The 26,929-nt window shown below is 47.5% G+C and overlaps 1 protein-coding gene across 1 annotated transcript in view; it reads left to right on the top strand.

Annotated features, from left to right (window-relative positions):
* Positions 1-7,580: 7,580 nt before the first annotated feature.
* Positions 7,581-26,929, top strand: part of TUBB6 (tubulin beta 6 class V) — a 69,917-nt gene continuing 50,568 nt past the window's right edge. Inside the window, exons 1-2 of the mRNA XM_069620480.1 lie at positions 7,581-7,757; positions 9,948-10,056. Coding sequence (XP_069476581.1) covers positions 7,701-7,757; positions 9,948-10,056 — 166 coding nt within the window. The 5' untranslated portion in view covers positions 7,581-7,700. The remainder of the gene's footprint in view (positions 7,758-9,947; positions 10,057-26,929) is intronic.

The following is a 26,929-nucleotide window of genomic DNA, read 5'->3' as shown; positions in this document are numbered from 1 at the left end:
TTGTAAACAGTTACTAATTGCGGTGGTAGGTTTAAGGCCCTAGTAGAATGGAGGGCTCTGCAAGATTCATTTCTTTGTCTCTGCGAAGGGCAAGGGCGAATACTCAACGGAAAGGGAGGGGCGGCTTCGACATAATTTAACACATGGCTTCAGTAGAAATGCAGTATAGGGTGTGTTGGAGGTGACAGGGTATGTTACACACGCACGTGTTTCTTTTGTCCGGGGCGAAGCCGGAAAGATAGGGGGATAGGTACAGAGGGATGGGGTATTTAGAACGCACCTTTGCACAAGTGTTTCCTTGGCCTAGCAAGAAACAAGCTGACAGTATTTATAGCACGCCTATACACAAGTGTTTCAGTGCTTTTCAGTAAGGTAGGGGGGCCTACAAAATCACTACACAGGGATGTGAGCCGCAGTTCACTTTTCGGGCCGCCACTCTGGCTGACAAGTGATTTATTGAGTTTCATTTATTTTTTCTGGCATTGTTTATCTCAGGGTTTAGTGTGGCACACCTCAGTTGGCAAAAGTTGTAAGGGCCTGACTCAATGTGGTTGATACTTGGACAAAGTGTTTTTTGCAACATATGGGAATAACAAATTTCAATTTTGTACCAAAAACAGGTTTATAGGCCAGCTGGAAAGGACCACTTTTTAGGGTGCAGGAGGTACAGTGGACAGCGCTTACGCATCGGTAAGGTGTTTTTTTGATTGAAATACATTCCTGTTGAAAACAGCAGCACAAAAGGTTTGCGTAAAGGATCAGGTGCGGGAGTTTCGAAAGGGGAAGCGGGGGTCAAAACAAAGGAGTTGGGAGGTTTAAGTTGCACATAATATCTTAATACCCGGTTGGTTAGTACTTAAAGTAATGAGGAGCAGGAAACAATCAGGTGAAGCGGCCTGAAGTGAGGAATGAAAAATATGGAAATTAATTTGTTCTGCTTTTTCACCCAGCTCCAGGTTTGCATAGAAATCATCTCTCAGACATGTTTGCAGGGGTGGAGATCGTTTTGGACACATCGGCCAATGAATTGGAGGAGGAAGCCTGGTTGTTCGCACGATTCCAGGAACGAATGCGGCCAGAGGAAAGGAATGGGCAGAAAAAATTCTGAGCAAAGTAAAAGGCCTGCTACCCAATCAGCATACCATGGTAGCCCAAGGACGTGCAGTTCCACACATCCCCCTACTTAGGGATGTAACCCTAGTGAATGTCCCAACTCCTAAGAGGTCATACAGGACCAAGCAGGGTGAGGCGGCGCTTTTGGTGCCGGTAAGTGCGCTGGTGGGAACAGGGTTGGGGGTCCAAAGTACACCAACCCAAAAGAAACGGGCGGTTGGGAAAGGTAGGGCGGCACAGACCGTGGTCAGCACTCTACAAACACCATCGGGATCGCTGTCCTGCAGCACAGCAAGTAGCCCAACACTAGCGGTAGATGCGGTCGGCCCATCCACCCCCAAATGACCACACACACACCGGTGGCCGCCCATCAACCAGTTGGGACAGCAAGTGCGCCCGAAACAATATGTCTCGCATCCATTAAGGAAGGGGGGTTCACAGTCTGGCGGGTTGCAAATGCACCCTTATTAACTTCCACGTGTGGGATGGCTTGGCACATGCATAAAGAATTTACAGGAGGAATGTGGGAAAGAGAGCAGTGTGACACAAGGTGTAGTTGCGAGACCAAAAACGCAGGACCAGATCTTAACATTAGCGGGGCAAGGACAAAAAGAGGGGTGAGAGAGTATGACCAGAGGAGAATATACAGAATTGGGTATTGGCGTTTGATCGGTTGGGAGCAGGCTGGGTGGAGAAATGGCCAAAGGATGGTCAGGCTTTAATGACATATAGGAGGGGAATTATGACGGAGTACGAAAAATACGGGACTACGGGTTGGATAGACTATGATAGAACCTTTAGAAGGAGGATGACCCGGGTACCGGACATGAGGTGGGATGACAGGGATGAGGATGCATGGACTAAGTTTATGGGCGGTAAGGATAGGACCAGCCTGTCTAATGATGCGGGGAGCAAGGGAGCAGGGGGCCAGGGATTAATAAGGAGGACCAAAAGAAGGAGTGGCAGCCATTTCAGCCACCCCCTCCAAGACAGGGAGGGGGGGACCAGGCCAACAGGTTATCCATGGAAGGAAAGCAGAGACCAGATGGGAGAGAACAAGCCAACTGGCAATTGAGGGAGGGGAAAAAATGAAGGCCATTCAATAAAGGGTCCTGCACCTGGGGAAGCAAGTGCTGTTTCTCTCATCAATGTTTTAGATGTGAAGGCAGCCACCCAGCCATTTCCTGCTCCAAAACTGAGGGGGGACTCAGGGCTGCAGGAGGGCAAAAAGAAGGGTAATGAGGAGGCTTGGTCAAAGGGGCCACACCCGGTGGACAGAGGGGTGCCCCTTGAATTTCCGCAGGAACGCCCGAGTGCTGGGGATAGGCAATTACTGTAGGGAGGGTTCTCTCAGGGATTTAGGATGACTTAAGGGCCCCTTGTGGAGGAATGGCGAGGAATACTGTGTTGCCACCACGTCACCAATGGAGCGTGATGGTAAGTGGTTGGAGCATGGGGGCATTCGGGGTGGCGGAGTTAGGGGAATCCTAGACAGGGAGGACGCCGCGGCTTGAACCGTGGGTGGTTTCCCGATGGCCGTACTCGAGCCAAAGTCGGACGACGGGCATTGGATCCCTATCGACACTGGAGACTCCTCACCTTCATGTGCAGTGGCCCGAGGGAGAAGCACTCTGTGCACCAATCTGGCGCAAATGTCCAGTGCCTTGCGACATGCATGGAGGCGGCAAGGGGACACCGGAACAGTCAGATGTTTTGTCCCACTTTTTGGGGGCTAGGCGTTTTGTGGTACAGATGGTCAGGAACCATGGTGTTTTAGGGCTGGGACTGCCCCCTATGTATTATATGCTCCAATAAACTGTGATCTGTGTTTCCAAAAAATGTAAACTGTTGTTGGACTATTATTCACCCTCTGGCAGCCTCCTCCCCTCGTGGCGTTGCATGCAGGGTCGGACTGGGACAAGAAATAGGCCCGGACACCCAAACAAAAGTGGCCCACCCTCGCCTCAAAAAAGTGGCCCTCAAACCATCATCCGTGAATTGCGTCAATTCACGACTTTAGAGAAAATGCTCCTTATGGAGGGTTCATGTGTCTGTTACATTACAACACAACTCATAAAATAACAACTTTGCATACAAGAATGGATCACCATATGTATCATTAATATCTGTGTTTATAGATCCATATTGTCAAAATACTGTGATTGCAAGCTGACGTTCAAGGCCAAATGATAATATTGTATTGTATTGCACTTACGCTTAAATTCTTATTTATAAAACAAATATGCATACAATATCACCTAACCTGTGTTGGTACTCATTTATTGACCTCAGAAGCTTGAAAGAGTGAGATGGCCTTGTTGGGATCTAAACGTGCAACCTACAGATCACACACACACACATTGCAGCAGCGAGTGCTGAACCCACTGAGCTATCATATCATCTATAGTAAAATGAGCAATTATTATGTAGTGGATACCATTAAACTGGTAACTGAGATTTAACAGCAGACCAGTTAAGTTCAGTTTGGTACGCCCTCTGCTAAACCTATGTCAAATACCAACATGTCTCAGCTCCCCACTCCATCCCAGCGGGAAGGGTCAGCATTTCATCAGTTCTGCGCTTACCTTCTACTCGCACCGCACATGACGCACGCTTATCTGCTTCTGCTTGGGTAACGGAGGCACAGCATTATTTGCACCAAGAGTACACATGCATTTAGGATCTGGGCAGGATTTGAATTAATTGCCACTTGGCTCTAAGCCCAGAGACCTACATTGGCAGCTCTACCCAGGACCCTGGGTATATACTTCCAGCATGGCAAATTTCGTTGCATATTATGGGTCTCAGAAGCTGTCGCTGGCCACATCTTTCACGATAAGTCAGTGAAAGGTGTGATTCTGGTTTATGAACTTCTGCTCTACGTGGCTAAAGGCTGTATTCAGGGAATATGGCATGAGAGTAAGTAAACATATGTCGATCATCAAGCCCAAACACTATAGAAATTCTATATGATCCTCAAGGGGACAAGGTAATGTGTCCATATGGTGCTGGCTAGTATCAGGGTGGTGCATCTCTTACCTCAGCTCAGGGCTGTTTGCGTCTCTCCGTCTCTCCGCTACCAGCAGCAGGCAGGCAGTCTCAGCCACCTGTGGTGGTGGTGGTGAGTGGGCTGTGGGTTAGGGGGTCGGAGGGTCGCCTCTGTGCCGGCTGGCTAGCTGGCCTGGGTGGCTGCCTGAGTCAGTGCCGCTCTGTGCCCTCCTGGGCTGGCTGGGGCGGGGGCAGCAGCCCTCTCTGGCTGTTGCTTCACACTGCTGCTTTGCCTGAGTGGTCCTCAATGTCTGGACTCCGAGTCTATCCGAGACTCGGTGAGGACAGCAGCCGCCTGGCCTCCTCCGGTCAGCAGCCTCCTCCTCCACCTCGACTCGCACAGCCTGTGGCCCTGGTCCTCCTGAGTCCTGGACTCCTGGGCCCTGGCAGTGGTCCTCCTTTCTGTCTGTGCGTGCGTGGCTGAAGCCTGAAGGAGCTCTGCAAGCTGCAGCTTGACCTCTCTGCGCTGTGAGTCTGTGTCAGGGAAGCTCAGCACAGTTGACAGCAGGGTCAGAGAGAGGCTGCTGGGCCCACGCAAAATAGTCAGTAGGGGGTGGGCAGTGCCAGTGAGGGCTGGTGGCGACACGAAGTCTTGCTGCATTTTAATTGACAATAGTTGTTTTCAATTTTGCAAAGTGGAGTGCAACAAATTGGTTGCTTGCATCCTGCAAAAGTGAAATCAACTTTAATGTGCACGCCCCTTGCCCAGCCCAACTCTGCAGGCATCCTGCCTCCAGGCGCCTCAGACCAGGTGTGAGTTCTCACACTGACACGTTGCTGCAAACAAACATTATCTCCTCTTGAGTGATGCTCTCTCTGTGTGAGCGGAACATGAGCCGGGCTCAAGCACCATCTGGTCCGGACCACCCGTCTACTTTTTTGTGTGCATAACCATAATTGCATGCATGGAAATCTAAACAATGTAACAAGTGTTACCTTGCTTTGATTATGCTGCCCAGCCCCAGCAAGCCCAACCCCTTCCCCCTGCAGAGCAGACAGGTGATCTTCCAGAGGCACTGTAATTACGGGCCAGCCGGCAGCCAGGCCCAATGAGCCCACTCCACTCCAGAGGTTCTTTGCCTGCAGCCCTGGGCGGCACGGCACGTGAGCTTGCGTGGGCTTGACTGCCGAAAGCCCAAATTGGAAACAAACATGTGCAATGAAATGCACAATGCAGCGGCGCGAGCCACTGACCCGCTGCATGCAGGCACACACAACCATTATAGTTGTGCGGGCCACCCGTGGCTACAAAGCAAAAGAAAATACTTTTTTTCGCACTGAACTTGGCATGTTATTATTGTCAATGCACAGTTCAGTGCGAAAAAAACTATTTTTTTTTTCCTCGCTCAAACCGGCCCACACGTGGGGCAGAAACCGGCCCCCAGGAGACTAATGATTTCATAACGGCCACGGGCCGATTGGCCGAGGGGCCAATCCGACCCTGGTTGCATGTCCCTACCCCTTCCGCTCTGTCACGAGCAGGGCGGGCGTCCCCAGAGCAGGCATTTCCGGCCAGCCCTGGGGACGGCCTACAAATACGGAGGAGGACTGCAAGAACGGCCTCTTTGCAGTCCTCCTCCAGCAAATTACCCACCCACCCGCACCCAATGGTAGGTTGGGGAGCACAGTGGGTTCCAACTAGGGTGTAAGTATCTAGGTAGGAAAAGAAAGAGAGGTTGGAATTAGGCTGGAAGGAGGATCGGATCCCGGTGTAAGTGGCGGTGTTGTAAAGAGTTTCAAGGGTTGGCTTTCTTTGTTGGGTTTTAATTAATCAATTTTTAACCAGAGAGCGAGGTGTCAAGGAGGGAAAAGGAAAATGATTTCATAGGATTGCTTAATTCAAATCGTATTAATTTTAGATTTTTCAGATTAGATTGAGGTGTAAGTCAAAAGGAAAGTGGGTTACATTGTTTGCTTCATGCTGTACAAATTTCAATTCTTCAACAGAGTGTAGGCTGTGAATAGGGAAAAGTTTTTAAAAAACTGTCGGACTTCAATTTCTATTGAATGTTCGTTTTCAGCGGACATCAAGGTGTAAGTGGGTGCAAAGGACAGTTTTTAAGGTTCTTGTTTCATGGAGTATAGTTGTTCCAATTCTTAGCATAGAGCGGGTAGTGCGTCAGGGAAAAGGTTTAACATTGCTTTCATGCTTCAATTTGTATTCATTTTTACGTTTTCAGCAGAGTTCGAGGTGTAAGTGGGTGAAGTTAATTGTGTGAAATTCCTGGCTTTATTTTGTACTAATTTTTCCTTTTTTGTCACAGGCGGAGTTAGGGGCAGTCCTAGCCAGGGAGGACGCCGCGGCTTGAACCGTGGGCAGTTTTTCGATGGCCGTACTCGAGCCAAAGTCAGACGACGGGCATTGGATCCCTATCGACACTGGAGACTCCTCACCTTCATGTGCAGTGGCCCGAGGGAGAAGCACTCTGTGCACCAATCTGGCGCAAATGTCCGGTGCCTTGCGACATGCATGGAGGCGTCAAGGGGACACCGGAACAGTCAGAAGTTTTGCCCCACTTTTTGAGGGCTAGGCGTTTTGTGGTATAGATGGTCAGGAACCATGGTGCGTTAGGGCTGGGACTGCCCCCTTTGTATCGTATGCTCCAATAAACTGTGATCTGTGTTTCCAAAAAATGTAAACTGTTGTCGGTCTATTATTCACTGACGGCTCAGGTTTTGGTTCCCAAGGTATGTCATCCTCACACGACGGAGGGGGTGGGGGATGCCAATGGGGGCTGACACCACTATGTCTTTGCCTGGCAGCCTTGGGACTTTAGCCAACAGCGTCAGAACTGTATACTTCTCAAGGGAGGGCTGTTCACGCCCATCTTGAGGCCTAGGGCATTCCACATATCAGCTGTGCTCTTCTACATCACTTGGCCCGGATGTTCAGATGTTAGGCCAGTTTGTATGTGTTTGATGAATCTCAAAGAAACCAAGAGTGCAGAATCAGAAATGTAACACCCTCACACATCATTTTTAAAGGCGCCCCTGTGACACATGTTCACTGAGCCCTGAGAGTAAGTTGGAGTTACACCTACTCTTTCCCAGGGGGTTAATCACAGCGTTAGGGACGCTCATGGCACGCCCAGGTGCACCGGCCCCAAACCTACTAACTCGCCAGCTGAGCCTCCTCGTAGTGTCGTGTTCTGATCTGTCAGCTGATGCTCGCCCTTTTCACTTGGCATCAGAAGGAAGTGAGGTGAGATCACAGGGGTGATGTAATGCCACTGCCTAGTGCACTGCAGTGCTGATACGCGGAGGACAAAAGTCATTGTGCCACACAGTAACTTTCTGAACCCCACGGGCACGATCTGAGCGACCCCGCTTCCCCCTCCTGCGTGACATCATCGCGGGGAGGGAGGGGTGTGCACAGGCTGGCCGGCGTTTGGGGCGGGGCGGGATGCCTTGGCAGTGAAGTGGCAGAGGCGAGGCGCGGCACAGCTGTGCGGAGGAGGGTCAGGGGAGGGTGTAAAAAAGCAGCTTCCCTCGGGGACCCCCAGTCAGTGCAGCAGCGGCAGAGGGGTACAGGCAGCGCCATGCGGGAGATCGTGCACATCCAGGCCGGCCAGTGCGGAAACCAGATCGGCACCAAGGTAGGCGGGGGGCGCATCTTGGGTGCAGTGCGGGTCTGTGCCCAATTCCACAGCCTCCGGAGGGGATCAAGGTTTCATGGGGTTGTCGCACCCGTCTAGACGAATCCAAAGGGAACGGATGCGTTCCCGGCCCCTGGCTCATCCAATGGCCTGACCACCCTCGCCCGTATTCTACACCGCCTCGCCCCCGTGCCCGCTGCGTGTGCCCTCTCCGACCAGTCTACCATGCGGAGCCGCGCACTGCCCGTTGTTCAGATGTGTTGTGGAAAGTTTCATCGAAAGACACAGATGGGTCTGGCGATCCGCTAATGGGGGCGCCCTCGTTCCTCATTCATGGCAAGTAGGGGGAACCGCCTTCTCCACTCGGGGCATGACCATAGCAACACACGCCAACTCGGCGGGCGGCCACGCTTTGTCTTATCCTATGTCCCCTCTCCCTTTCACAATGGGCGGTGGCGAGTTTTATTAGCCCACCTCTCCTACGCCGAGCCCTTCTGCCGACCGTGTGATCCGGGGACGTGGAACTTGGCCTCATTCTGGGCCTCCCCGGGTTCACTTCTGTCCAGGGCGTCTCTGTGACGCGAGAAGCGCCCCCACCCTGGGATGTTTCCTAAAGCCGGGCGGTGCCTCTCACCTTCTAGTGCCATGTGCCCTGATAGACAGCTTCCACGCCCTGCCACGGCGGGTGCCACCCTGGAGACTTACGACGCAGCATTTGCTACAAGTTCATAGAGATCATTTTAATATTTTCTGTGAGTTGCCATATAATTGATGCCCATTACTGGGAGACGCCCTCGAGTTCCAGGAGGCCTGCATTGCAAGGGAACAACTGCCCTGTGTCGCTAATTGGCGGGGGGGGGGGGGGCGGTTACGTTTTTTCTTTGCCCGGACCCATACACTCCAGTGCGCCCCATTCCAGTTAGGAAATGTTGGTGCAGTCCTGATTTTTATTTTGCAATCTGGAACTGTTAGTCGCGGATTTATAACGGGGCAATCTGGAACTACAAGGACCAGAATGCAATGTTGAAACCTGTACTGTAATAACCTCTCCAGATGCAATTGGGCATTTTGGCATGTATGGGGGCTTACAAGAAAACACATGACCCTCCCAGTGGTCGAGGATCAGCCAGTGCCAACAAGGTTTGCCTTTGAGGGATGGGAAAGAGTCCGTGGAAGAGGGAGCTGCAGGACAGGGAGGCGTTGTGGTGGCAGTGAGGGAAAGAGTGACTCAAGTGACAGCCTCCAGTGGAAAACAGGGGGTAACAAGGGAGGGATTCCGGTCAGGCAGTCGGCAGAGGAAGCCAGAATGGGAACAACTGAGTTACAGGCAGAATGTGTCAGTCAAGTGTGAGAGGCCGGAGGGAGGCAGCGAGTGACTTGACAAGAGAGACAGGGTGTCCAGAGTGGGAGGCAGCGAGTGACAGGCTAGGAGAGTGAACTAGGTAGCAAGAAGGGTGAAACGTGGTTTTGAGGGTGAAGTGACAGGATTGGGAATCTGTGAGGAACAGTCGGGAGCAAAACGCCAGAGTGACAGCAGAAACATACGTCTAATGAGGCTAATAAAGAGATTTACAGAAGGGAGTGCGAGGCAGCAAGGGCCTAGAGGTTTAAGATAAGGTGGCAAAGAATGGCAGTGGCAGTCAGAATGTGGCAGAGCTTAACCTGGGAGGCAGGGAGTGACTACCAAGAGTCGAAATGCAAGTGGCAGTCATGGTTTGAGGCTCGGGAAGCAGTGCAGGCCGGGCACGGCTCTGCCACTCTACCGCAGAGCCTCCTCAGCTATGCCAGGAATCCCGCAGCTGTCCTTCCCATTCCTGCCCTCCTCTCACCCCCAGAGTCCAGAGATGCCAACACCCATGAGATGGCCACGAAGACGGCCTGTCCTCGCGACACATATGTATCGCCTTCCCTGTGCACGCAGGCCGGCCTGCCCTGAGCCCCCCCCCCTCTCCCAGACAGCTCTCCACACTCACTGGCCTGCGGCGCCCATATCCACACTTCTCTGTCTCTAACAGATGCAGTCATTGTACCCCCTCAATTCCCCGAATTGGTGTTTACAGCACTATGCGTAAAGCTTACTAGGCAATGCTGCTGAGCTCTGGGAAGGCAGGCAATAATGTCTTCGGATTTGAACAGGCATGACTAACTAAGCTGCTTTAATTGAAAACTCTCCTTTCCCTCTGCCTCCAGTTCTGGGAAGGCATCAGCGACGAGCATGGCATTGATCCAGCCGGAAGCTACGTCGGCGACTCAGCCCTGCAGCTGGAGAGAATCAACGTCTACTACAACGAGTCCTCGTGTAAGTCACCTATGCGCCGTGGGTACACGCTGGGTCAGCTCACGTGGCCAGTAACGTACTCCCTGCCGTGCCGCCGCTCATGCCAGTACGGCCAGTTTGCTCTACTAATGTCCCCAAATGTCCTCAGAAAGTGGGAAACGTTCTGTCCCTAAGTGGCACTGACTGTTTCAGGGTAGGAGGAAGCACAACTTAGATTGGTAGGCCGATCTCTGGGGCGCTCGTAAATCTGACCTTGTTCAAAATCCTGGAAGGAACGGCCTAGTGGGCTCCACCAACCCAATTCCCTTTGTGCTGGTATCCATATTTCATACAATATCCCATTCAACGTCATTGTCTTCTGGTATTCAACAAGCCTGCTGCTCTTCCCACACTCTGCTGAGCGTCCATTTTGCCTACATTCTTCAGGGCTATTTCAATTGACCCAACTCTTTTTGAAAATAATACATTTATATTTATTTTCTTTGGGCTAATTCCATGTGAAAAGATGTAGCTTCGGTTGGGATGGTTTAGGGTTAACTCCAATGTTACGTGCATGCTTTAACCCATAGGGTAGCCGCAAACTAGAGCTACGCGGAACTCCCAAACCTTACCCCAAGTCTAACTTAGTCTAAGATCCAAAGACTAATCCCCTTCCTATTAACCTGTAGAGCCTAAATCCATAAGACAAAACCTGTAAATCATAAAACCAAACCTACAGAGAACCCACTAGCTCTGTAAGACTAAACACCTACACCTAGATACCAAAGGCTAAACCTAACCTCTTAAAAGTAATTCCATAAACCCGTAGCCCTGCATCCTAACACTAAAACTCTATTATTAAATGTACACCTTTAAGTCTAAACTCTTAAGCCTAAGTGTGAAGCCATACGTTTATCCCTAAGAGGATAGCCAAAGGGCTCTATACATTTGTCTTAGAAGCAAGACAGCGCAGAGCAACACAGGTTCGAATCCCCTACACCCCTGCACGTGTTAAGCGTGTTATTAAATGAGTAATTAATTAAACCTGTACTTCAAGATTCCCGAGGCCCAACCTTAAGACCACACCCTGAAGCCTCAGCATAAACTCTTAATAATAACGCTAAATGGGTAAGCCTACATACTTGGGCTCAACAGTGAACTCCATTCCACCAGAGGTGTCAGGCCAGTGACTCAAATAAATGATTTTGAACAGAGTTCTCCCCATAGGAAAAGTCTGTTGCTCAGGTGAGTTTGCTTCTGGCGCTGCCCTTGTGGCCTGCCTCAAGGTGGTTTGTGTTATAAGACTACAACATAGGGCGATTCCATCCAATAGAGACTTTTACATATGATTCAAGCTGTGTAAATGCTCTACCAACGCCCTATAGCCCGGTCAGTGCTATAGGAATCCAGCCATGTTCTCAATGATTGCATAAGGTCTCGATTATATGTTCCACTAGGTAGCCACAAATGGCAGCAGTGTGCTATACAAGCAGACTTCTCCTTACTCCACATTACTGTAAGAGCCAACGTAGGCCTTCCAATTCTCTGTGAACTTACACTTTGATTGGCTAACACCATCTTGAGGCTGATTTTGACAGTAAATGTTACCAGAAATTGTGAAAACTATCCCCAACGGCGCCGGGCATAGATTCCCATACTGAGAATAAGAAGGGTTTATAGGAATATATTAATTAAACTAGGCAATACCACACTGATCTTTCTGAATCGTACCACTCAGTGCTCATGCTTAGGGGGGGACAATGGTCAATCCTTCAATGTCTCATGAATTGCACAAGCGGTAAGATGCCCAATCAAAGTTTATTGAGAAAGCATTCCTTCTTTTTCCCTGCTGGGTAGCCAAGGTAGGCTTCCATGGACATATCAGGTTTAACAACCATATAAAAAGCAGATCTCTTGACACTAATTCTCCCACTGTCCTCATTCCACTTGATCTTTCCTCTGCATTTGATATGGTCAACCACTCCATCCTCATAAAACGGCTCCATGATCCTCTTGGTATCTCGGAGCAGGCACTGGACAGGCTGACCGCCTTCCTCACTCACCATCCCTCCCAGGTCATCCGGGGCTCTTTCTCCTCTACTACGTCTATCTCCACCTGTGGTGTTCCCCGGGGGTCTAACCTCTCACCCTTGCTCTTTAACGTCTATCTCGCACCACTTGTTCACCTTATCTCCACCTTCTCCCCTCACTTCCAGTGTTATGCTGATGACACCCAATTCTTCTTCAAATTTCCCTCAGATGCTCTCCCTACTTCCTCTACCATTCCTGACTGTCTGCTATCCAGTCATCCTGGTGTACCTCCAATGATCTCTGCCTCAATCCCAGCAAGACTGCGATCCTTCCTATTGGGACTCCCACTCCCTCTTTCCTCCCTTCACTCTGACCACCCTCTATGGGCTCTCCCGCTACTCCTGCATCTGAAGCCAGAAACCTTGGAGTCATCTCTGACTCCTCTCTCTCTTTCCACCCTCACATCATGGACCTTGCCAAGAATGCCTATTTTCAACTCCACCTCCTCAGATGTATCCTTCCGTTCCTCACTTTTACCCAGAAGCTCAATGTCTCTAGAGCTCTGGTACTCTCCAGGCTGGACTACTGCAACAGCCTCTTCCTTAATCTACCCTCTTCCTCACCCGCCCCTTCCAGCTTGTCCAGAATAGGTCTGCAAGACTTATCCTTGGCCTCAAGCCCAGGGACCGTATCTCTCTGTTATGATGTAAGTGTAAGTTAAAACAAGTTAATAAAAATATATTACCAGATCCTAGTTAGACATTGAGCTGCACTATGAGCTCATTAAGTTCTAAGAATGTTATTCTAAGAATGTAGAGGAGTTACAGTAGAGACTGCAGGGAGAGAGCCATGTTGGCACTCGGCTCTCATAGGCCGCTGTCGCTGTAATGAAATAAATTACTGTTTCTTCATCACTGCTGCCTGGAGCCCTTATTTCCTCATTGGCGACGAGGATGGCTCTCAGCAGTGTCTCCATACTCCTTTGAAGTCTTGTCATAGCGCGGCCTGCATTATTCCACACTCCCGTGCGACAGCGGACGCTGCAGGAAGGTCAGGAGGAGCGGAACAACAGGTCAGCAGGCGCGTCCCCTGGGGGTGTAATCTTGCCTTCCCTATTACTGTATTGACTCTGTCTCAAAGCAACAGTGTTTACTTTCAAGGATCCCTAGCATTGACATTATCGTTGCTGAGCAACCTGCCCATGCAGTTCTGGCAAGTTTCAGGAGCCAGCCATTATGACATGTATCCATTCTGTGGATGAGCAGCCATCACGTTCCAATTCAGACCGATGTAAGGAGGATTGTGACATCATACACAAGGGATTGTACTCATACAAGACTGAACCCTTTGTCTGCATAGCACAGCACTGTCACTGCTCAGTCTGTGCATCCACTGGGCATACTTGAACTGATCCAGAGTCTATTGGTTGCATCTAGCAAGCCCACTCTTTACCACCTTTTTACCGCTTAAGACATGGCAGCTTCAATACCTCCGCCAATGTCATTTTTGAATGAACCTGGACGCCCCCCAAGTTAGGTGGGACAGGTGGAAAGACATGTTTGAAAACTACCTGGTGGCAATGGGAGGAGAGAGATTCAGCTCAACTCGCAAAAAGGCATTATTACTTCACAATCTTGTTGTGGAAGGTCGGGCAGTGTTTGATGGGTTAGGCAGTGCACAAGCTGGTGAAGCGGAGGACACAGATGAATATGCCCTTGCGATTAAACAACTCAAGGATCATTTTGAGCCTAAAAAAAATGTTACATTCGAGAGGCACAAGTTCTTTCAGCGTACGCAGGAGTCCTCAGAATCCGTGGAATCGTACATAGCCTCGTTAAGAACATTAAGCCACTCCTGTGAATTCGAACCTCTGACTCGTTAATTAGAGATCAGTTAGTGAGGTGCACAAATAATATTAGGATACAGGAGAAATTGTTGGCAAAAGACATGAAGTTGGATGAAGCAGTGGACCTAGCCAGAAGCATAGAACAAACCTCACAATATGTCAAAGAACTGAAGTCTGACAAACAGAGTACCCAAGCTGTGTGCGCAGTTGATCACAGGAAGAGACTTAATGTCAATACAAGCAGGAAAGGAACATGGGGTGCGAAGTGTACCAGATGTGGCAGTGACAAGCATGGTCCGAATTACCCTTCGTGCCCAGCAAGGAATGCTGAATGTTTCAAGTGTAGGACCAGAGGACATTTCGCTAATGTATGCAAGAGGTCATCAATAAATCTCTTAGAAACCACAGACAACCAAGTAGAAGGTGCTCACTCAGCTTACAACATACAGGAGGTATACTCCTCGCAAGACCACCCCAGACATGTCTTCGAGATTTCGACCATTGGAGGAGGAGTCAGCAAAGGTCCAACAGATGTTTTTGTAATTGATGGTCGAGAAATACTCATGAAAGTTGACACATGTTCCCCATGGACCATCATTTCTAAAGAGACATTTAAAGATGTTCTAAAAAAGGATGAATCAATGCTGGATCCACCAAGAATTCGGCCCTGCGGCTATGCGGAATCCCCTATTGAGATGCTGGGACAGTTTACTGCAAGTGTGCAATACAGAGGTGGAGGATGCATAGCTGACATTTTGGTTGCAAGAAAGGGAGCCTCCCTTTTAGGTTGGGAGGAACAAAGGAAGTTGAGAGTCAGGGTGCAAGCTAGTGCCACTGAGCCTGTCACCATTGCTGAGATTGATGATATGTGGTCAAGAGAGTTCCCAGAGTTCTTCACCGAAGCTCTGGGCAGACTCAAGAACTTCGAACACCATATTAGACTAAAGAAAGAATCTCAGCCTATTGTTCATAAAGTGAGACATGTGCCGTTAAACATGAGAGCGCAACTACGCAGTGAACTCGATAAATTAGTAGATAAGGGTGTCATTGAACCTGTTGAGGCCACAGAGTGGTTGTCCCCCATTGTTTTAGTGGCCAAAAATAATGGTAAATTAAGACTGTGTGTAGATTTGAGCAGTCTTAATCACAATATTCTGGTGGAGAGACATCCCCTACCCAACATTTCCGAGACACTCTCCACTCTTGGCGAACCCAAATTGTTCTCTGTCATTGATCTCTCTGCTGCCTATCACCAAGTTCCCCTTTCCCGAGAATCGCAACATCTCACTGCCTTTATCACACCTGAAGGCACTTATAAATACAATCGCATGCCATTTGGGTTGGCCTCGGCCACATCTGTGTTCCAAAAGGTGATGGAGGAAGTATTAAAAGGGTTGGAAAATGTTAAGGTGTTTCAAGATGACATTCTGATTTTTGCAAGTAATGAGCATGAGCATGACAGAGTACTTAGGGCAGTACTATGCAGACTAAAAGAGGCTGGGTTAACGGTCCAAAGAAGCTAATGTAAAATAAGTGTTGAGGAAGTGGAGTATCTGGGACACAAAGTTTCGAAAGAAGGTATTTCTCCCAAAAAGTCACTCATAGAAAGCATTAGTAATACTCCTCAGCCCCAAGACAAGGACCAACTACGTTCTTTCAAGGGACTAGCGGAATATTACCATAAATTTGTGAATGGCTTTGCATCCATCTCATCTCCATTGAGGGAGTTACTAAAAAAGAACGTGAAGTACACATGGTCCAAAGAGTGTCAGGAAGCATTCTTGCAAATCAAAGATTGTATAGTCAAGGCCCCATCCTTAAGTGGATTCATGTTTGGCAGGAAAACGTTGCTTTCAGTTGTTGCTACTAGTACCCTTGGCTTAGGAGCAGTTTTGACTCAGTTTGACTCAGGTAAAACTGAATACACAATTGCATTTGCATCCAGGCCACTTAGAGGAGCAGAAAAAAATTACTCGGTCATTGAAAGAGAGGCACTAGCAGTATTTTGGGCAGTCACGCACTTCAAGTTCTTTCTATGGGGTCGACCTTTTATTGTCAGATCAGATCACAAGCCTTTGGTTCAATTGATGAACGGTTCTGAGTGGGCCAAAGGGTCTCCAAGAGTTTCGAGGTGGATGGCAGAACTCTTGGGTTATAATTTCAAGGTGTGTTACATTCCCGGGAGGGAGAATGTGGTACCAGATTGTTTATCCAGATTACCTGTGTGTGGTGGTGAATTGGAGGGAGCACCTGAATTTCAAGATGTGAGCATTACAGAAATTGAGCATTATGCCATTGATAAAGAGATGTGGATAAGAGCTGGTGAGGAGGATTTAATATTGAATCAAGTTATTATTTGGACCAGAGAAGGATGGCCTCACAAGAATATTGTGGGAAAAGAGTTTGACAGATATTTTGGTGTGAAGGACGAGTTAAGTATGTCTGAGGACGGATGTAAACTTAGAAAAGGAAATAGGATAATACCCCCCAGTGGAGTCAGATCTCATTTAGTAAATATAGCACATCAAGGTCACCTGGGCATGGGAGGAACAAAGAGATATTTGCGGCAATATTTCTGGTGGCCCGGGATTGACAGCGATGCAGAGAAGTGTGTTAGGGGTTGTAGAGAGTGTGGTAAGAGTGACAAGACCAAGATGGTTAGAGAAGTACCAATAAATCCTGTCAAAGTACCGAGTGAACCATGGCAAAAAGTTGCAGTTCATTTGATAGGACCATTACAAAATCTTGACAATGGGTATAAATACATTGTTGTGTTGGTAGACTACCATTCCAAATGGATTGAATGGAAGGCTTTGCGTGAGGCAACCACTGCAGAGATGGTGTTATTCTTCGAGGAAGTGTTTTACAGGGAGGGTTTCCCGACAGAATTAATCACTGATAACGGAGTACAATTCTGTTCTGAAAGGATGTTAACTTTCTTGAAGAAATTTTGCATCAAACACACTAGAACTGCTTTATATCATCCAAGGGCCAACGGCCTCGTTGAGAGAGCCAATAGGTTCATAAAGGGTGGTTTGCAATTGGCCATGGCTTCTAATCTAAGATGGTTTGGTGTAGTAAGAGAAATGATATGGAACTACTGTACCACACCACACTCAGTTACAAATGTATCTCCGTTCATGTCATTGAAAGAGAGACAACCTGGAACAAAACTATGTCCAGGGTGGATGGACTTAGCCAAGAGTTCCAACATTGATCGCAAGAGAATTATGACTCTCATCAAAGAAGCACAGGAGGTGTACAAAGAAAGATTTGATGAGGACAAGAGTGTCAAAAGTAATACCTGGAAAGTGGGAGATTGTATTCTCATAAAGAACCCTAGATTCACTCCCAAATGTGTAGAAAGCAAATACATTGGTCCCAAGAAAATATCTGCGGTAAGAAACAATGTAGTAATTGTAGAAGGGGGAGAGTGTTGGTCAATGTCCAGAATTGTGAAATGTCCAGAATGTATGAAGGACAATGCACATGATAAACATGACAATGGTGAACATGACAATGGTGAATTTGCTAATAACAGTATCAGAGACTCTAGTGTCATAGATAAGTGTTCCAAGGATGACAACAATTCAAGGCCTTCAGTAGAGACACATTCAAATATAGTCAAGAACAAACCCAGCTGGTTTAAGGATTATTATGTGGAGTAAACAGCTGTATGCACATAAGGGATGAGATGTGTTATGATGTAAGTGTAAGTTAAAACAAGTTCATAAAAATGTATTACCAGATCCTAGTTACACATTGAGCTGCACTATGAGCTCATTAAGTTCTAAGAATGTTATTCTAAGAATGTAGAGGAGTTACAGTAGAGACTGCAGGGAGAGAGCCATGTTGGCACTTGGCTCTCATAGGCCGCTGTCGCTGTAATGAAATAAACTACTGTTTCTTCATCACTGCTGCCTGGAGCCCTTATTTCCTCATTCCGTATCTCTCCAGCCCTAAAATCCCTGCACAGGCTCCTGGGTTGCTGAAAGGGTCAAATTCAAATCCCTCTGCATCATCCATAAAGCTGTCTGGGGCCGAGGACCAATCTAGCTACAAATTGCACTCACCAAATACTTTCTTTCTCGATCTTTACGCTCCTCCGGCTCCAACTCTCTGGTGTCAGACATTTTTCCAAGCCAAGCAGTCAGCTGGTGGCAGATCTCGCTCCTCGCCTGGCTCCCTCCTCTGCAACAGTCTGCCCCGCTTCCTCTCCGTCTTGAGCCGGATGTCCTCAAATTCCAGAAGCTCCTCAAGACTTTCCTCTTCACCTCCTCCTTCCCCCTCTCACTCCTGTGCTAATTACCACCACCCCATCCCAGCACCTGAACCACCACCCCATCCCAGCACTTGCCTTCAGGCACCCATTGGCTTGTGTTCTCACAGGCCTGCACTTACTATTGGCAGGTGATCACTCTGTACCAAGCGATCTCTGACAGGCGTTTACTGTTGTATACAATTGAGTCCTTGGCACTTCCCTCTGTGGAACACCTAGCGCTTACCCCTGTCGCTTCTCTCTTCTCCCTGCCCTTGCACGCTCTGAATACTTACAAGGCCTAGTAGGACAGCCCCTTTCCTGTTCATCAGTTATTCTATTTACCTTTGTCCCCATATTCCCTCCCATTTGCCATGTGGGCACTTTGAAACACAATTTGATGTCTATGCGCCTTACAAATTCACAATAAATAATCTACTTTTTTAATACGTTGACATTGATTGTTTTACATAAAATTGGAAATATAACAGAACAAATTGAGCTCTTAGCCAGGGGTGGATAGCTACACAAGTAGAGCGTTGGTCTCTGACACAGGGGCAGCCTGCACCTCTCAAGTTCCAATTGCGCAATTTTAGCCATTCCTAATGCCAAAGTTGATCAATTAAGTACCATTAAACATGGGGTAATAATAACAACTGTTGCTACAGTGCTTAGAAGCTGTGGGAGTCTGGCATGAAAAGGTATATAAGCAAACAGTATTATTATTACTACATCCAAAACAGCAGCCTGGCAAGTACAGTGGGTTTAAAGGGCACAATGGGTGAGGCATTTTCACTGCTTTAATGAGTGCTAGGTTGACTTGTGGGCAGTGATCAAATTGAGTGGGACCGGTTTGAAGTGGTCCTCCTCTACTTAAAAAAACAGTTTTACTGTTCCTATACTTTTAGTTTGGTTTAGTTTTAAAATAAAAGTGTAGGAAGAAGTTGAAACTTGCACTTTCAGTGCACTACACTGAACATTGCCTTAAACAGCAGGCAGGTGTGTTTGGGGGGAGGGGTGGCGATAGGGTTTGTGGGGAGCAGGGGCAAGCCAGTAGGGAGCGTAGTTGCACTACTTCTTTTCGTACACTTCGCCCACTAGTTGCGACACAGTGACCTGAACCCCAGTTCTGCTCAGCCCACCCCTATCTATGTCAGATGATGGTCACCTAATTACAATCGAAACATACAGAGTGATAGACACTGAGTAAAAGACAGTGAGCAAAATTACACAATAGCATGACAAAACATACAAATTCTCTTTCACACATCAGGCCTGACCCGAGAGACAGATGCAGCCAAAATTGTTCTTCGTCGACTTCTTATTCACCAGTGATGGGCGATGTCGGGTAGCACCAGCATTATGGACATGGAGCTCCTTGTTGGGCAGGCAGCAAGGGCTGGGGACATGCCCGCTGCTAGCAGGGAGCCTCCACTGCAGTGTTGATCCTTTCTGATAAGGGCAGCCTACAGAATCCGCTTTGTGTCTGTGAAATAGGGCCTTTTCATCTATTTGATGACGGGCCATCAAATGGAGTCCCCCGGCCGCACGTGGCCGGACAGGGATTTCCCCCAGGAAAGATTACTGTAAGGAAATCAGTGGACTGGAGCCCAGGCTCCTTGGATGCAAGAGGTCGCTGGGGACTTTTTAAGCTGAATTCTAATTAAATTGATACTGCCCACAGATTCTGCTTTTTGTGGATTGGGCAGTGGTAGGTTGAGACGATCAATGTGTTGCTTTCATGGAGACCTGTACCGGGTATGTGCTATATGCTTTAAAATAAAGAATAAGGCAAATGCTCTGAATATCTACTGAAAGAAGTTTGCCCTCTTTAAAAACGGTTAAGGCTGGACTTGTTGACTCGTAGAATAATAAAATTCAACCTTGTCTTGAGACTGACCATCTCCACCTCACGCTGTAGATCAGGAGTATACAATATGTCACACCCATGATCCCACAACACTGACTGCTGGCTAGGGCTGATGGGAGTTGTAGTCCAAAACATCTGGAGAGCAAAAGGTTGCAAACCCCTGTGCTGAGAATGCTCATCTGTATGGCTCTATGAGTTTCTCAGGGCTCAAGTCAAGGGTACACGCGGGGGGAGGAAGTCCACCCACTTCATTCAGAGGGTCGACTCAACCCCTCCCGCCCCCCAGCAAAAATGAGAAACATTGAATATCCCCTATGGATTGATGAATTAAAGACATCCTTGGTAGTCGGCAGATTTGTAGGCCGGACACTTCACCACTACACTATATAACCTGATGAAAAATAACAAACAACTCAAGGTGAAATATTCAAATTCTGTACTGCAAGTTCCAGGTAAACATTGTTATTGGTTCTTGGAGTTTAAAACAGGCACATCTTTTAAAGTTTTCAAAAACACTATTAGAATAAAATATCCTCTCTTGGTTTTGTGTGTGTGTTGATTTTATGAAAGGCAAATGCCATTCGTCCTGTTCAATTTGCATGGTTATCCAAAGCCAATGTAATGAAATGCGCATATTTCACCTTGATTTTCTAATTTCTGGCGACGTCATATCCCATTGCGTTTGTTGATGAGTCCCCTCACTTTAATTTTTAGGACTTGACCCCTGGAGTTTCTGGCTTCCGAGGCACCATAAACAATGCATGTGTGATGTGGTCTGTGAATGGCACGAGGTATCTTTATAATACCCGAATGGCTTCGGGCTCAGATTTTAGCATTCAGTTTCCTCAATAGACCTGAACCTGTAACTCCGAACAATCCTCTCCCTGGCTCGCAGTTTATCAGTCTTTGTTTATATTTTGGAATTGTTCTCCGGCATTCTTCTCCCGGATAAAGGTGACATATATGGTCTGCTTACTGGCATCTGATTACATTAGAACAGAGCCCCGTGGTTGGAAACCTTCTTTTAGCATCTCCTGTAAAATACATTTTTTTCAAGATGGCAAAGTCCGCATGCGGCTAGGTCCATAGACGTGATGTTTGTAAATTCAATATTTACGTTTCAGTAATTTTGTCGAAGCATAATATTCCAAGGTCACACAGACCCTCAGCGTTGATTAAGTTGTGATGGTGAGTCAGCGTCACCAGCCTGCCCATGAGCTGTCCAGGAAAGAGTCATGCTGAGTGACTAAGGAAGCTGTGCGTAAGTGGGCGTGTCCCGGCGAGACATGGCTCAAGTATGCACAGGATAAAGGAGCGCTTCCTGCCCTCTGTCTGAACGGAACTGAAACAGACGTAACGGTGGTAGGCGATTCGGGCCGGAACACCAAGCCTGTAACACAGCAACGAGTTTATGGAGGACCGCGACCCAGGCGTTTGGGGGAGGGCACTTTGGGGTAACCCGTGGCCGTCGCCATGGAGAGGGGGATATTGATGGTCACACGCAGTGTAAAGCTGATGGGAGCGTTGGCACCCTGTTAATTTCACAATGTGTCGTCCCGCACGTCTCATTGTGCGTTTTTAGACCATGGCGTCTACGGTCTGCCAGGGGTCCCTCCACGGTCTCCATGGATACCAAGCAAATAAACAAAAAAAGTATTCAACATCCTGCTCTCGTTTCTTCCCAATAGTTTATTTCACAAGGGAACGAGATTCCAACAGAAAATGCACGGTATTTCTAGTGGAGCCTATAATCACTTATCAAGACTGGACTAGGACTACTGTACCATCCTGGCCTACTAAACAACAAATGAAACACTGCGCCGATACAAAACTAGGTCACCAGCCATGCATTAATGTAAAATAACAACTGATTTGAAATCCTGCCTCTGGCCTCCATTGGAACAACATGGATGGAAACATTGTGCACCATGGATAAAGCTTATTTTGGGGGAAGGGGATGGTGCAACCCCTTTAAGAAAATATTAGTCCCTGCCAGGGCTCCTGCGAATGTCACTTGTCTGTGACCAGGTGACCAACACAATAAAAGGGATGAGCGGCTCCCTCTGATCAGAAAGATCACTCCCACCATTGAAAACCCTTTGCACTGCTACCCGCGGCCCATCATGGTAAAGAATCTATGTGATCACTGCGCTGCCCAAAATGTAGACTATTAAATTGCTGACTCCCATTATGGTGCGGCGCAGTGATCACATAGATCACTGTACCCTGCATCCCCATAACCGCCTCCCCCTTTCCACTTACTTTTTCAGCGGCACACTGCGAAGTGTGCCGCAGTCTCCTCCGACCCTGCAGACTAACCTGGGTCTGAACTGGTGTTGCAGAGTCCTTTTTTCCAAACTTTTTTTTTCTTTATTGTCCCTCGCTACCATCTAATGGAAAGCGGGGGACACCTCTGCAACCCTTGACCCCCCAATACACTGACAAAGGGGAGAGGGGGTCACCTCCCCCCCACAAACCCTGCTCCCATTAGTCATTGTAGTGGGGGTCGGCATGCTTTTTTTATGCTGCACTATGACCAACAGCCCGCCAAAATCATATGTGGTCAAAGAAATATGTGACAGAGGTGTTTGGAACAATCTCATGTTGCATCATGTCGGGGCTATAACAAATATGTACCTATTATTTACCCCACGGCACCCAATTGTACCAAGTATTACTGTTTGTGACTGTGGCTTTATTGTGATTTCCATTGATGGTTGGTTTTGTTTTTGTTTTGTCATGAAAAAGGAGGCTTTTGGTGTGCCACCCCTTTAAGAAAATAGGAGTCCCTGCCAGGGCTTGTGCGAATGTCACATGCCTGTGACCAGGTGACCAACACAATAAAAGGGAGGAGCGGTTTCCCGCTCATTAGTCACAATCACCAGACTCCTGCCTGATGTGTTGTGATTTGCAGTGATGTGCTGGTGCTGCATTTCCAGGCAGAGGGCCTGCCCTGCAAGGCCCGCCACCATGACAGTGCCCCTGTGAGGCAATATTGCGCCTGTGCTGTCCCTGACCACCTTTGCTTAGCAAAGTCCCTGCCGGCAACTCTGCGTTGGTGAGCTCGAGCCCCTGCTGTGCAACTCCAGCTGCATAATGCTGTGTGGGCCTGGGTGCCCCCAGGCCATGATCAGACCGTGTGCTCACCGTCTCACAGGGTGCTCCCTGTAACTGGGCATGTCGGCCGGGCGCCCCACAGCAACTATGTGCCTGGACCCTGTGCCCTGAGTCCAGACACAACACATTTTGCCTTCCAAATGTAGCCTCCCTACCCCACGTTAGCACCCACAGCTGCCTCGCTGTAGACGCACGGTAACTATTCACGAGGCCAAGTTCAAATGGATTGCCTAGCCATGCAGTTCTCTCGGGGGCAGAGACCCACCCCTGAACAGTCTTGTCCAGTTGCTGACCCCAGTGCAAATGTCTTAATACCAGAATATTGCAGAATACAGTGATGCCTTTGGATTCTAACAAGCCTCTACTGACCCTCACTGCCCACCCTCCTTGAAGTGGCGGGATTGGGATGAGACATTTAAAATCAAGATGCCTCAATATCTGAGCAATATGGCACGCACCTATTGATGGAACATCCAGCACCACCTCCCACACCTTCTTACTCACAAGTATACAGGATCAACTTGGGCACCCGCCCAATTTCCACTGGGAACTGGTCCAAGTATATATACAGCTTCACAAAGCCTTGTATACATCACAAACACATGGTGACATTTTTGGGAAATTACCTGCCATAGCAGCGAATAGCGCGCAGATAGAATAGAACATCAGCGCAACAAGAGTTGCTCATGGTTGGATTGTTTACCCTTGGCCTGGAAGTATCCATCCACATTATTCTTGAAGATACATGTGAATGTCGAGGTAGCATTTAGAGTGTGGCGGTGTGTGTTTCTGTGTTGAGGACTACAGTCTGTTTACCCTTTCAGAGGAGGAGGCTGCTGCAAGACTTTCAAGGTTATTAATAGCCCGACTCCTAGCAGAGTGTGTTTCCGTGTAGTGGACTACAGTCTGTTTGCTCTTTCAGTGGAGGAGGCTGCTGCAAGACTTCCAAAGCTATTAATAGCCTGACTCCTAGCAGAGTGTGTTTCTGTGTGGTGGACTACAGTCTGTTTACCCTTTCATTAGAGGAGGCGGCGGCAAGACTTCCAAGGTTATTAATAGCCTGACTCCTAGCAGAGAGGTGTGGAGTGTGGCAGAGTGTATTTCCGAGTGGTGGACTACAGTCTGTTTACCCTTTCAATGGAGGAGGCGGCGGCAAGATTTCCAAGGTTATTAATAGCCCGACTCCTAGCAGAGTGCTGCAGAGTGTGGTGGAGTGTGTTGGGTGCTGGACTCTGACATCGGGTGACATGGAACAGAGCAGAAACCCGGAGAAACTGTACGATAAAAGCTGCGTGGAGAAGGGTAACGGAGCAGTGAGTGACTAGTAGTCTCTTGATCTGTGAGTGTAATTCCGGCCTCGGTGACTCCTGTTGACTCCAGTCACTATTCTTCGATCCCAGACAAGCAGAACTTACTATTTTCCTCCTCTTTTTGTTTTGGATTGTGACCTGCATTTGTCACTGTATAACTGGTACCTAAGCTCAAAACCCGTGGTGGCATGGTCAAAACGTAAAATGAAACGCAATTTTATTTAGCATTTTATATAAGGTCTTTCAACTGAAGAATTGTACCGAGTCTGGAGTCCTGTGATCTACTTTTGGGCAATTGATGTAATCATTTGCTGTGATCATAGCAACTGTTGAACCTGCGATACGCCTACTAATCAACCTACATAAAAATGTGATTAAGGTAGAGCACAGGTGCTTCTCTTTAACTACCTCTTGCTGAGCCATGCTGCACTTGCAACGCTCTACGAATAACCAGCTTTTATTATTTAAGAAGTGGGAGCTTAACAGACGCCTGAAATGGACCACTTCCCATGTTTGGACCCGAGGACAGCGCAGTCTCATTTATCATCATTGCCCACTACAAGAGAACAGGCTACGACTTCTGCTCTGTATGCCCCTCTAGGAACAATGATTTGGACATGGTACACATGGCTGCAGCTACCATTATAACATGCAGAGCATCATCTCCCAATTTTCCTTCAAACTCCCTCTCTAATTCTACAGTAAGGGACGGGTTATCAAGAGATGTGTTTCAAAACAACCTTGAATACACCTTATCGACAACCTTGATGAAAAGGAAAATATCGGAATTATTTTTGAAGAGAAGATCACGTAGTTTGGGAGATTTAGATACCTTGGAAGTAATTCCCTCAATTTCAATATTTGCAGCCTCTGGAGAGTCTCCATTGCGAGAATCCTTAATAATAGAAACGGACAGGAACAATGTTTTAAATGAATCTTAGGTGGCCCACTTGCTCCACATTCTTTTAGATTGGAAATGGAGCAGGTTAGGACACCTACATAAGTAATAGCCTGAAATAAACTCTGAAACAAATCCAGACGTTTCTGTTGAAAAGAACCTTTCGAATTTTACATTAACTGCATTGAATTATGTCTTGACATCTTTAGTTAATGTATTTGAAATGCTGAAAAGTGAGGTTCAATCTAATTTGGGTACGCTCTTGGAACTTACAAAGGGATCTAGTTGCTGTGATGCATCGATGGTGGGCATCAGTGGGGCGATTAATACAACTTTGATAAGCGCATTGAAAGACCTTAAAACACACCACATGAACAAACAGCTGCCCGAGTTAAGCTCAGTGACAATTTTTGGAAAGTCGATTGCCAACTAGAATTGATGAGGAATGAAATCATTGGGCTGATGGCTTCAAATTCCCGCGAAGTGACTCATCAGAGTCCTCCGCTCATTGATCCTAAGTTGTGGTCTCTGACCTTAATTTTGAAGACTCTTCAAAGGTAGTTCTGGCAGCCGCAACCGAATCTGGTATGCAAATAGCAGTCTAAAAAATAACAACACAAAAGAAAAGAAGAAAAAAAGCCTAAAAATAACAGATTTTTAAAAAACCTACATAAGATAATAGATGAGCCTAAGATGACTGGAATATCACAAAAAACGAAATCCAAGAGTTTTAGTCAGCAGGTGGATATGTGCGAGACTCAAATTGTAGAGCCTGAGCCTGATATGATCAAACTACCTCAGAATATGGAATCAAAGGTTGCCATATCAGCTCTGTCTAAAACAGGTTTGGCTGTTCAAACAAAGCACTGATTGAGAAACCAACAAAACAACCAATTCTCTGGGCACCTATCCTCTGCAGAACAAAGAATAATTGACATCTAAAGACTTTTGCCAAAGCTCAATCTGTGAAGCCTCCAACAGATTATTTAATTGTTTCAACTTCATCTGTGAACCCTGCTGTGAACGTCTCTGCTGAGACCGCTTTGGCTGCTACATCTGTTCAGTCTAACAATAAGCAGATTAGCAGTAAATTTTTGTGTCAAGAGGCCAACCCAGTAGATGACTTATCTACTAGTTCTCAGAAAGAGTGGGCTGACGATGTAAAGCTACTAACTCTGAAACCATTTGCAATACCTAGAATCTAGCTGAAGCAACTAAATAGAGATAAGGATGGCAAGGTGTTAAATTGTGGTGCTATATTAACAATTGTGAGGGAAATTCCAGATCGATTTTTGTTCTCCTCACATGACATTGAGTACGTATGGTTTCCATGTGACGAAGTAACTAATATAGTAGAGGTTGGTCGTAAGACTAAAATGGGTGCCAAAGCTCTATTGGACGCTTCGAATGATTTAAAAAAATTGGGAAAGAGATCTTGGCTTCGTTACCTGAGCTGATATCTCTTAAACTATGGGTCGAATAGCGATAGAAATAGTCCACCTCCTAACAGGAGAGACACACGTGTTCCCCAAAGATCCAACACCGAAAGAGGTGGAAGACTGGGACAAAGTAACAACAACGCCCC

This window comes from Ambystoma mexicanum, chromosome 5q (genome assembly GCF_040938575.1).
Source record: "Ambystoma mexicanum isolate Mex_15411 chromosome 5q, UKY_AmexF1_1, whole genome shotgun sequence".
Classification (NCBI taxonomy): Eukaryota; Metazoa; Chordata; class Amphibia; order Caudata; family Ambystomatidae; genus Ambystoma; species Ambystoma mexicanum.
Note: the sequence above shows the minus strand (reverse complement) of the source record. Positions and strands in the feature narration are given on the sequence as shown.